Source organism: Nicotiana sylvestris, chromosome 5 (genome assembly GCF_000393655.2).
Source record: "Nicotiana sylvestris chromosome 5, ASM39365v2, whole genome shotgun sequence".
Lineage (NCBI taxonomy): Eukaryota > Viridiplantae > Streptophyta > Magnoliopsida > Solanales > Solanaceae > Nicotiana > Nicotiana sylvestris.
Genome location: NC_091061.1, coordinates 68,469,259 through 68,481,351, shown reverse-complemented (window position 1 = coordinate 68,481,351; position 12,093 = coordinate 68,469,259). Strand labels below are relative to the sequence as shown.

The following is a 12,093-nucleotide window of genomic DNA, read 5'->3' as shown; positions in this document are numbered from 1 at the left end:
TTGAGCAATTGATATTGTGCTCGAGGGGCGGATTTCTACTTGTTATTTACCTGTTAAATTACCTGTTTTACTTGTTTTAAAAAGGGATATCATTTGATTTATTCACTGATTTACTGCTTTAAGTGATTTTACTGCTTGATATGGAATTGCTTTGTGCCTTTACGTGTTTTCATAATTTCAACCATTATTTATAATTGTTACTCACTGAGTCCGAGTACTCACATTACTCACTGCACTATGTGTGTAGATTCAGGCATCGCAGAGTCCGCTCCTGAGTGTTGTTATCCTAGTCCAAGTAGTGATTCGGAGACTACGAGGTAGTTGTTGGCGTTCGCAGCCCCATACCTCCCTTTTCTTATCATTTTCATGTTTGTTAGAACTATTGTATCAGATTTAGTGTTCAGTAGACTTGTATCCGGATTTCTTAGTTGCTCATGACTTGTGACACCCCGGTTTGGGCTGTGTCGGAATGGTTCATATTGAGGTTATCATTAATTCCGCAAATTATGGATATTATATCATGATTTAGAACTATTTATGATATTTAACTGTTTAAAAGAGGTGTTATATTTGGTCTGGATAGCCTTGTCTTCACGAGAGGCGCCATCATGACCGGGTTCGGGAATTGGGTCGTGACGAGTTGGTATCAGAGCCTAGGTTACATAGGTCTCACGAGTCATGAGCGGGTTTAGTAGAGTCTCCGGATCGGTACGGAGATGTCTGTATCTATCCTCGAGAGGCTGCAGAACCTTTTTAGGAAAAACTTCATATTCTTGAAACTCTTGTCGTGCGAACTTGTTGGTCTGAGTACTAAACTTTTGTTATTCCATTCTCTCACAGATGGTGAGGACGCGAGCTACCGGACAAGGTGGACGACCACCAGTTCCACCCACTGAGGCCACCAGAGGCCGTGGATGCAGTCTTGGTCGTGGCAGAGGTAGAGCAGCGAGGGCATCATTTGTAGATCTACCAGTTGCCCTAGCCCCGGATCAGGCTCCAGCTATGGATGCTCCAGCAGCACCAGTTCAGGCACTAGCTGTGCCCATCGTGATTTCGGGTCTTTAGGAGGCCTAGGCACAAATCTTATCAGTTTGCACTGGCTTAGCTCAGGCAGTTTCAGCCACTATAGCAGCAGCTACTTCACAGGTCGAGGGAGGCAATCAAACCCCCGCTTCTCGCACACCTGAGCAGGTAGTGCAGGCACTTCAGACGCCGGGGGCACCTCCAGCTTAGCCGGTTGCACCAGCTCAGGAGTTTGTTGTGCCAGTAATGCTGGATGATAAGCACCGTCGTCTTGAGAGGTTTGGTAGACTCCAGCCTCCGACATTTAGTGGAGCAGAGGGCGAGGATGCCCAGGGTTTTTGGGATAAGTTCCAGCAGATGCTCCGTACAACAGGGATTCTTGAGTCTAGTGGTGTGGCATTTACTACCTTTCAGTTTTCTGGGGCTGCCTTCACATGGTGGGAGGCGTATGTGAGGCGTAGGCCGGTTGGAGCAGTGCCCCTTACTTGGCATGAGTTCTCTACTCTCTTCTTGGAAAAGTATGTACCGCGGTCTCGCAAAGAGGAGCTGTGTAGGCAGTTTGAGTGGTTGCGAAAGGGGGATATGACTGTGTCGCAATATGAGTCGAGGTTGCCTAAGTTGGCTCATCATGGCGTTTGGATGGTCCCGACAGATCGTGAGAGGATCAGGAGATTTGTTGATGGCCTTAACTATCATCTCTATATTCTTATGAACCGAGAGAGCGTGTTGGGTGCTACATTCGAGGAGTTGGTCAATATTGCTCGCGAGATTGAGACGGTTCGCCGTCAGGATCGAGAGGAGAGGGAGGCCAAGAGGCCTCAGGGATCGGGCAGTTATAGTGGTGCTCCTTTGAGGGGCCAGTTTCAGCATGGTAGAGGTCGTTCTTTCAGTCCTGCTCAGTCAGCCCGCCCAGGTTATTGTGGGGCATCTTCGAGTCATGGTTATCACGGTAATCAGCAGGGCCAGTCATCACTTAGTGCCCTTCCAGCCTAGAGTTCATCTCGTGCCCCTTCAGCTCAGGGTTCTTCTATGCCGAGTGCATCAGCTGGTCACTCCACTGCGAGGGGTTCCCTTCAGTCCCCTTCTCCAACACCTAGGAGTTGTTTTGAGCGTGGAGAGTTTGGGCATGTGTGGAGGCATTGTCCTCATCGTATTGCTAGTTCATCTTAGCAAAGGGGTCAGCCCTCGACTTCTGCTCCAGTTACCTCACCACCCGCCCAGCTAGCTAGGGGTGGAGGTCAGGCAGCCAGGGGTCAACCCAGAGAGGGAGGTCGATCAGGGGGCGGTCAGGCCCGTTTCTATGCACTTCCAGGCAGCCAGATGTTATTGTTTCAGATGCTGTGATTACAGGTATTGTTTTAGTCGGCCACAGAGATGCCTCTGTATTATTTGATCCAGGTTCCACCTTTTCTTATGTGTCATCATACTTTACTCGTTATTTGGGTACGCCCCGTGAGTTTATTACTTTATCTGTTCATGTATCTACCCCGGTGGGCGATACTGTTGTTGTAAACCGTGTGTACCGGTCATGTGTGGTGACTATTGGGGGTCTGGAGACCAAGTAGATCTATTGCTATTATGCATGGTGGATTTTGATGTCATTTTGGGCATGGATTGGCTATCTCTGTGTCGTGATATTCTAGACTATCATGCGAAGACAATCACTTTGGCTATGCCGGGTGTACCGCGAATCGAGTGGTGTGGTGTGACTGATTATGTTCCTAGTAGAGTGATATCTTTCTTGAAGGCCCAACGTATGGTTGGGAAAGGTTGTCTTTCATATCTAGCGTTTGTGAGGGATGTTGGAGCTGAGACTCCCAGTATCGATTCTGTCCTAGTTGTGAGGGATTTTCTCGATGTGTTTCCTGCAGACCTGTCGGGCATGCCACCAGACAGGGATATTGATTTTGGTATTGACCTAGTGTCGGGCACTCATCCCATTTCTATTCCGCCATTTCGTATGGCACTAGCAGAGTTGAAGGAATTGAAAAACAGCTTCAGGACCTCCTAGATAAGGGGTTCATTCGGCTTAGTGTGTCACCTTGGGGTGAACCAGTTTTGTTTGTGAAGAAGAAGGATGGCACGATGAGAATGTGCATTGGTTATAGGCAATTGAACAAAGTAACAATTTAGAACAAGTATCCTTTGCCTCGCATTGATGATTTATTTGATCAGCTTCAGGGAGCGAGAGTGTTCTCGAAGATTGATCTCCGTTCTGGTTATCACCAGTTGAAGATCAGGGATTCAAATATTCTTAAGACTGCCTTCAGGACCAGATATGATCATTATGAGTTCCTTGTGATGTCTTTCGGGCTAACCAATGCCCCAGCGGCATTCATTCATTTGATGAACAGTGTGTTCCGGCCTTATCTAGATTCATTCGTTATTGTATTCATTGATGATATTCTGGTGTACTCGCATAGTCAGGAGGAGCACGCGTAGCATTTGAGAGTTGCGTTGCAGAGATTGAGGGAGGAGAAGCTTTATGCAAAATTCTCTAAGTGTGAGTTTTGGCTCGTTTCAGTGGTTTTCTTGGGACACATGGAGTCCAGCGAGGGTATTCAGGTTGATCCGAAGAAGATAGAGGTAGTTCAGAGTTTACCTAGACCGTCCTCAGCCACAGAGATTCGTAGATTTCTTGGGTTGGCAGGCTATTATCGCCGGTTTGTTCAGGGATTCTCATTCATTGCATCGCCCTTGACCAAGTTGACTCAGAAGGGTGCTCCATTTGTATGGTCAGATGAGTGTGAGGAGAGCTTTCGGAGGCTCAAGACAGTTTTGACCATAGCTCCAGTATTGGTTTTGCCATCATCTTCTGGTTCATATACCGTATACTGTGATGCTTTGAGAGTTGGGATTGGTTGTGTATTGATGCATGAGGGTAGAGTTATTGCTTATGCTTCTCGTCAATTAAAGCCCCATGAGAAGAACTACCCAGTTCATGATTTGGAGTTGGCCTCTATAGTTCACGCATTGAAAATTTGGAGCATTACTTGTATGGCGTATCTTGTGAGGTATTCACTGATCATCGCAGTATTTAGCATTTGTTCAAGCAGAAAGATCTTAATTTGAGGCAGCGGAGATGGTTAGAGTTGCTTAAGGATTATGATATCACTATATTGCACCATCCGGAAAAGGCCAATGTGGTGGCCGATGCTTTGAGCCGAAAGGCAGTGAGTATGGGGAGTTTGGCATACATCCCAGTTGGGGAGAGACCTCTTGCAGTTGATGTTCAGGCCTTGGCCAATCGGTTCGTGAGGTTGGATATTTCAGAGCCTAGTCGGGTGTTGTCATGTGTGGTTTCTCAGTCTTCCTTATATGATCGCATCAGAGAGTGCCAGTATGATGATCTGCATTTGCTTGTCCTTTAAGGACAGAGTTCATCATGATAATGCCAGAGGTGTGACCATCGGTGATGATGGTGTGCTGAGGATGCAGGGCCGGATTTGTGTTCCCAATGTGGATGGGCTTAGAGAGTTGATTCTGGAGGAGTCCCAGAGCTCGCGGTATTCTATCCATCCGGGTGCCACGAAGATGTACTAAGATTTGAGGCAACACTATTGGTGGAGAAGAATGAAGAAAGATATTGTAGGATTTGTAGCTCGGTGTCTCAACTATCAGCAGGTAAAATATGAGCATCAGAGACCGGGTGGCTTGCTTCAGCAAATGGTTATTCCTGAGTGGAAGTGGGAGAGAATCACTATGGACTTTGTGGTTGGACTTCCTCGGACATTGAAGAAGTGTGATGCTATTTGGGTGATTGTGGATCGGCTGATCAAGTCTGCGCACTTCATACCAGTGTGTACTACCTATTCTTCAGAGCAGTTGGCAGGGATTTATATCCGAGAGATTGTTCGGTTGCATGGTGTTCCAGTTTCCATCATCTCAGATAGAGGTACTCAGTTTACTTCCTAGTTTTGGAAATCTGTTCAGCGAGAGTTGGGTACTCAGGTGGAGTTGAGCACAACTTTTCATCCTCATACGGACGGACAGTCCGAGCGTACGATTCAGATATTGGAGGACACGTTGCGTGCTTGTGTTATTGACTTTAAAGGTTCTTGGGATGTATTTCTACCGCTTGCAGAGTTTGCTTTCAACAACAGCTACTAGTCGAGTATTCAGATGGCTCCGTACGAGGCTTTGTACGGGAGGCATTGTATATCTCCAGTTAGTTGATTCGAGCCCGGTGAGGCTAGACTATTGGGGAGAGATTTCGTTCAGGAAGCCTTAGAGAAGGTGAAGGTGATTCAGGAGAGTCTTCGTACAACGCAGTCGTGTCAGAAGAGTTATGCGGACCGGAAGGTTCGAGATGTGTCCTACATGGTCAATGAGAAGGTCTTGCTAAAGGTTTCGCCCATAAAGGGTGTTATGAGGTTTGGGAAGAAAGGGAAGTTGAGTCCGCGGTTTATTGGGTCTTTTGAGGTGCTTCGGAGTATTGGGGAGGTGGCTTATGAGCTTGCTTTGCCACCCAGCTTGTCGAGTGTGCATCCGGTATTTCATGTTTCTATGCTCCGGAAGTATATTGGGGATCCGTCTCATGTTTTGGACTTCAGCAAGGTTCAATTGGATAATGATTTAACCTATGATGTGGATCCAGTAGCTATTTTGGGTCGTCAGGTTCGGAAGTTGAGGTCAAAGAATATAGCTTCAGTGAAAGTGCAGTGTAGAGGTCGGCTCATGGAGAAGGCTACCTAGGAGGCCGAGTAGGAGATGCGAAGAAGATATCCTCACCTGTTTGAGGCTTCAGGTATGTTTCTTGACTCGTTCGAAGACGAACGTTTGTTTAAGTTGGGGAGGATGTGATGACTCGGCCACTACATTTTCCACTATTTTAGCTTCTTTACGCTTCGTTATCCGTGTTTTATGTGATCAGGTTGATTAGTTCGAGTTCGGAGAGGATTTGGTAAGAAATAAGACACTTTAAGAAGGCTTAAGATGGAAAAGTCGGCCGGATGTTGACTTATGTGTTAGAAGGCTCGAAAGTGACTTCCGATGGTTCGGTTAGCTTCGGGAGGTGATTTGTGACTTAGGAGCGCGATCAAAATGGGTTTTGGAGTTGTAGAGAAGATTTAGGCTTAAATTGATGAAGTTGATATTTTGGCGGTTCCGGTTGATAGGCGAGACTTTTATATAGGGGTCGGAATGGAATTCTGAGAGTGGCAATAGCTTCGTTTGTCATTTGTGATGTGTGTGCAAAATTTTAGGTCATTTGGACGAGATTTGATAGACATTTTGATCGAAAGCATAATTTAAGAGTTTTTGGAGTTCTTAGGCTTGAATCCTATGTTAAATTGGTGATTAATGTTGTTGTGAGCGTTCCGAAGTTTTGAACATGTTTGAACAATGTCATGGGATGTGTTGGTACAATTGGTTTGAAGTTCCGGGAGTTCCGGGTAGGTTCCGGGATGTTTTAGGCCAAAATCATAGCTGTAGCAGGTCCAGAAGGGTTGCAGGCCTTGAAACCCACCCGCGCGGACTGCACAAAAGGAAGTGTGGCCGCGGTATGTGCGGCGTAGATCACACAAAATGAAGTGAGGCCGCGGTGGTTTTGTGCGGGCCACGGTGGTTTTGTGCGGACCGTGGTGCTTTTGCGCGGCCGCAGTGGTTCTATGCGGACCGCGGAGGATGAGATCTGAGGGGTACTCTATAAATACGAGGTTTTGGGTTTTATTTAATATTTTGACCTAGAGAGCTCGGATTTTGGCGATTTTTCAAAGGTTTTTCAAGAAATTCATCGGGGTAAGTGATTCTAACTTAGATTTGGCTAGAGTACATGAATCTATCATTGAATTCATCATTTAATTCATGATTTGGGATGGAATTTGGGAAGAAAAGTGTGAAACCATTCAAAAATATAAAATGATGATTTGAAGGACCAAATAGTATCGGAATTGAATAATTTTGGTATGGTTAGACTCGTGAGGGTATGAGGATTCTGGAAATGTAAATTTTACCCGATTCCGAGACGTGGGTCCGGTGCTTGGGTTTTGCTAATTTCGGAATTTTTGATATTTTTCGAATGTTTTCGCTTGGGATTTGTTCCCTTAGCATATTGTGACGTATTCGTTCTGATTTTGGATAGATTCGACGCACGTGGAGGCCAATTCGAGGGGCAAAGGCGTCGCGAGCTAGAGAATTAGCTGGTTCGAGGTGAGTAATAATTGTAAATGATGTCCTGAGGGTTTGAAACCCCGGATTGCACATCGTAGTGCTATATTGAGGTGAGACACGCACTGGATGATGAGCATGGGGTCTTTTACTACTGGGGATAGTGACTTGGTCCGTCCTGATTGATGATTTTACCGCGTATTTGACCGAAATTTATTTGTTATCATCACGATTTGAGCTGATTGCCATATTTGGGCTTCGTGCCAACTATTTAAACCCTTCGGGGAGTTTTATCACTATTTCCTCACTGCTTTGACTTATTATTTGAACTCAGTCCTGTTAATGTCTACTGTTTTATAAACTCAGCCATTTTTACTCATATTTGAAAACTTATATGATATTTCTAAATGATGCTTTGGGCTGAGAACTATTGTTTTACTAATGCCCGAGGGGATTGTGATGATTTTCGTACTGAGTGAAGTCGAGGGTCATATATGAGAATATGTTGAGTGATGTGAGGCCGAGTGCCGAGCGATATGAGGTCGAGCGTCGAGTGATGATGTCACGAGGTGGCTTGATATAGCGCTTGGGCCGTAAGGGGCCCCTCCGGAGTCTGCACACCTACAGTGAGCGCGGGTACCCATTATGATCTAAGAGTGAGCCTGAGGGGCTGATACTGTTCTGAGTGATTGATAATGAGCCCGAGGGGCTGATACTGTTCTGAGCGATTGATGTTGTGCCCGAGGGTCGTATTTCTACTTGTTATTTACTTGTTAAATTTCCTGTTTTACTTGTTTTAAAAAAGGATATCATTTGATTTCTTCACTGATTTACTGCTTTAAGTGATTTTACTGCTTGATATGGAATTGCTTTGTGCCTTTACGTGTTTTCATATTTTCAGTCATTATTTATAATTGTTACTCACTGAGTTGGAGTACTCATATTACTCCCTGCACCATGTGTGCAGATTCAGGCATCGCAGAGTCCGCTCTTGAGTGCTGATTCTCCCAGACCAGGCAGTGATTCGGAGACTACGAGGTAACTGTTGGCGTTCCCAGCCCCGTGCCTCCCTTATCTTATCATTTTCATGTTTGTTAGAACTATTGTATCGAATTTAGTGTTCAGTAGACTTGTTTCCGAATTTCTTAGTTGCTCATGACTTGTGACACCCTGGTTTTGGGCTGTGTCAGAATGGTTCGTACTGAGGTTATCGTTAATTCCGCAAATTATGGATATTATATCATGCTTTAGAACTATTTATGATATTTAACTATTTAAAAGAGGTGTTCTGTTTGGTCTGGCTGTCATTGTCTTCACTTGAGGCGCCATCACGACCGGGTTCGGGAATTGGGTCGTGACAGCGGTTCCGCACCTGCGGAACCCAAACCGCAGGTGCGGTTATGACAGAACCAGCAACTGAAGCTGAAACTTAAATTCCAAAATCTTTTTATCAACCATCCGAAATCATCCCGAGGCCTCCGGGACCTTAACCAAAGGCACCAACAAGTACAAATCGCTACCCAAACTTGTACCAATCCATAAAACACCTAAAACAACATCGAAACCTCGAATTAACCATGGATTCAAGCCTAAGAACTCCAAAATTCTCAAAATACACTTTCGATCAAAAAGTCTATCAAACCTCGTTCGAATGACCTGAAATTTTGCAAAAACGTCACATTCAACACTACGGAACTACTCCAACTTCCGGAATTCCATTCGGACCCTCAGATCAAAATCTCACTATCGGACCGGAACTTCAAAAATTCAACTTTCGGCATTTCAAGCCTAATTTAGCTACGAATCTCCAAAACACAATCCAAAGATTCCCCTAAGCCCGAAATAACCCAACGGAGCTAACAAAATCATTGGATTTCCATTCTGAGGCTGTCTTCACACTGTTCCGACTACGGTCAACTTTCCAATACTTAAGCTCTCATTTAGGGACTAAGTGTCCCAGAACTCTCCGAAACTCGACACCAAACATCCCAGCAAATCAAAATAGCAGAATTAAACTTGGGGAAAGAAGTTAATAGGGGATCGGGGCGTTAATTCTTAAGACGACCAGCCTGGTCGTCACAGAATTGGACTTTTAGGATATGAATTGGATTTTAGTTTATGTGTTGGAATTTTAGTTTATAAATTGAAATGTTAGGATATAAATTGAACTTTTGTGGATACGAATTGAAATTTTATGATATGAATTGAACTTTTAGGATATGAATTAAAATTTTTGTGTAAGAATTGAAATTTTAGGATATGAATTGAACCTTTAGGATATGAATTGGACTTTTAGTTTATTTATTGGAATTTTAGTTTATAAATTAAAATTTTAGGATATGAATTGAACTTTTGTGGATATGAATTGAAATTTTAGAATATGAATTGAAATTTTTGTGTATGAATTGAACTTTTAGGTAGCTGTTTGACGTCCGCAGTCCCGTGTTCCTCTTCTTTTATCATTTTTATCTCTTTCCAGATAGTTGTACTAGTTTATAGACTTAGCAGATTCGTATTATCACTTATAGATGCTCATGACTTGTGACACCCTGGTTAAGGCTGTGTTGGGTTGTACTTCCGCATTGTATTGATATTACCTGCTACTTAGTATTATTACATCATGTTTTAGACTATTTTCTTGTTGTTTAACTATTTAACGTCGAATTGGGAATAGTTGGATGGCCTTGTCTTCACGAGAGGTGACATCACGACCGGGTCCGGGTTAGGGTCGTGACAATATATATATATATATATATATATATATATATATATATATATATATATATATAGACACACACACAGGCACTTCACTGTGATACTATAATGTATATATAACTTGTTATAATATATGTTAGTGTGTATATATATAACACACACACACTTCGTGTTGCTTTAACTACATATATAGCATGTTATAGTATATGATACTATATTCATTAATTATAATATAACAGAGTTAATGAATTACATTCATTCATCACTAGGTTATAAGTCGATGAACCAATTATAACAGATTAATTGATATAGGTTGAGACGTTTTGTTTTAAAAATTCAACGATGCATCTGAGTAGGTTATATGTCGATGAATAAATTTACACACATGTATATTTGATGAAAAATTATATATATTAATTAGGATCTTGACAAGTCTGTCAATCCCTAAAAGAACCCGAGGTACCAAGAGATTCTCGGGATACCAAGAGATCCCTATCATACATTGAGGAAACCAAGAGATCCTCGGGATACCAAGAGATCCCTATCTTACATTGAGGATACAAAGAGATCCTCGGGATACCAAGAGGTCCCTATTATACATTGAGGATACCGAGAGATCCTCGGGATACCAAGAGATTCCTAGCATATATTGAGGATACCGAGAGATCCTTGGGATACCAAGAGATCCCTAGCATATATTGAGGATACCGAGAGATCCTCGTGATACCAAGAGATCCCTGGCATATATTGAGGGTACTAAGAGATCCTCGGGATACTGAGAGATCCCCGGTTACTTCCTTGTGGTTTGCCTTCATCACTGTTTTCCGTTATTGTACTCTTATTATCCTGTATAGATTCTTACTGTAGATTCTCAATTATTCTGCTTATCTTATCCTGTCATCTTTATATTTATTTAGTCTCAGTAGGGCCCTGATCTTCCTCGTCACTACCCAACCGAGGTTAGGCTTGACACTTACTAAGTACCGTTGTGGTGTACTCATGCCCCTTCTACGCACGTTTTTCATGTGTAGATCCAGGTACCATTACTCAGGCCTATCATCCTTGAGGAGGCGACTACTCTAGAGACTTCGAGGTACATCTGTCGCGTCCGCATACCGAGAAGTCCCTTTCTATTCCTACTTTAGTATTTAGCCCTTCTGTATTTTTGTGTTCTTATTAGACATTCCTGAGTTAGAGCTATGTAGTATTGATCTTAGTTTGTGATTCGTGGGTTTTCGGGTCTTGAATTTATGTATTAGTATTGAGAGTTAAACATGGTGTGAGCCGAGCGGCACATTTAAACATTATTACTACTTTATTTCTGTTTTAAATTGTTTTACTTCCGCAAATTTTGGTTTTCCTTCCGCAAATTAGGCTTACCTAGTCGTAGAGGCTAGGTGCCATCACGATAGTTCACGGAAGGCGAATTGGGGTCGTGACAAGTTCGTATTAGAGCTCTAGGTTCATAGGAGTCATGAATCAGAAGCCGGTTTATTAGAGTCTTGCTGATTGGTACGGAGATATCTGTACTTATCTACGAGAGGCTATGTAACCGTTAGGAAAATTCCACTTAATTTGATTTCCCTGTCGTGCGAGATTTTTTTTTTGACATCACGAATCCTAAACCTCTGTCTTCCATTCTCTTACAGATGGTGAGGACACGTTCTACCAGAGGTGATCAGACACCCGCGCCCCCTACAAGAGCCGTCAGAGGTCGAGGCCGAGGTAGAGGTAGAGGACGCGCACGCAGTGCAGCTATAGCACCCACGCGAGCTGCCACCGAGGAGCCACCAGTAGTTCCAGCCAGAGCGCAGGCACCGGATGCGCCTACTACTACTACTGCTCCAGCACTTCAGGAGACATTAGCACAGTTCCTGATCATGTTTGGTCGATTAGTTTAGGCGGGGTTGATTTAGGTTGTACCAACTACTTCACAGATCGGGGAAGGGAACCAGACTTCTGCCACCCCCACTCCAGAGCAGTGAGTTCTCATTGGTCGGGTTTCGGGTGTCAAAGCGACACAGCCTGTGGTCCCAGTTCAGCGGGTGGTGAGGACCTCTCACCGAGTAGAAGACAGGTGGGTCCATGAGATAGAGGACAAACGAGGCCAGGAGAGAGAATATAAGGAAGTGAAAAGGCCTCGTGGTCTGTAGAGACCCACTAGTCCTTATTTTGGAGGAAGAGTATGACATGGTAGAGGTTTTATGGGTCAGCCAACTTAGTTTGCATCTCGGATTTCACATAGTG

The 12,093-nt window shown here is 43.9% G+C and overlaps 1 protein-coding gene across 1 annotated transcript; it reads left to right on the top strand.

Moving 5' to 3' along the window:
• Positions 1 to 1,269: 1,269 nt before the first annotated feature.
• Positions 1,270 to 11,747, top strand: LOC138868784 (uncharacterized). Its single transcript, XM_070146355.1, has 2 exons — positions 1,270 to 1,800; positions 11,496 to 11,747. The coding sequence occupies exons 1-2, from the start codon at positions 1,270 to 1,272 to the stop codon at positions 11,745 to 11,747; spliced, it is 783 nt and encodes a 260-aa protein (XP_070002456.1).
• The last annotated feature ends 346 nt before the right edge of the window (positions 11,748 to 12,093 follow it).

Bases quoted from the DNA above. Each gene is read 5' to 3' on its own strand.
- LOC138868784 (XM_070146355.1), top strand. From the start codon at position 1,270: ATGCTGGATGATAAGCACCGTCGTCTTGAGAGGTTTGGTAGACTCCAG. The intron at 1,801-11,495 runs GTTCGCCGTCAG...ATTCTCTTACAG, and splicing joins TTGCTCGCGAGATTGAGACG to ATGGTGAGGACACGTTCTAC.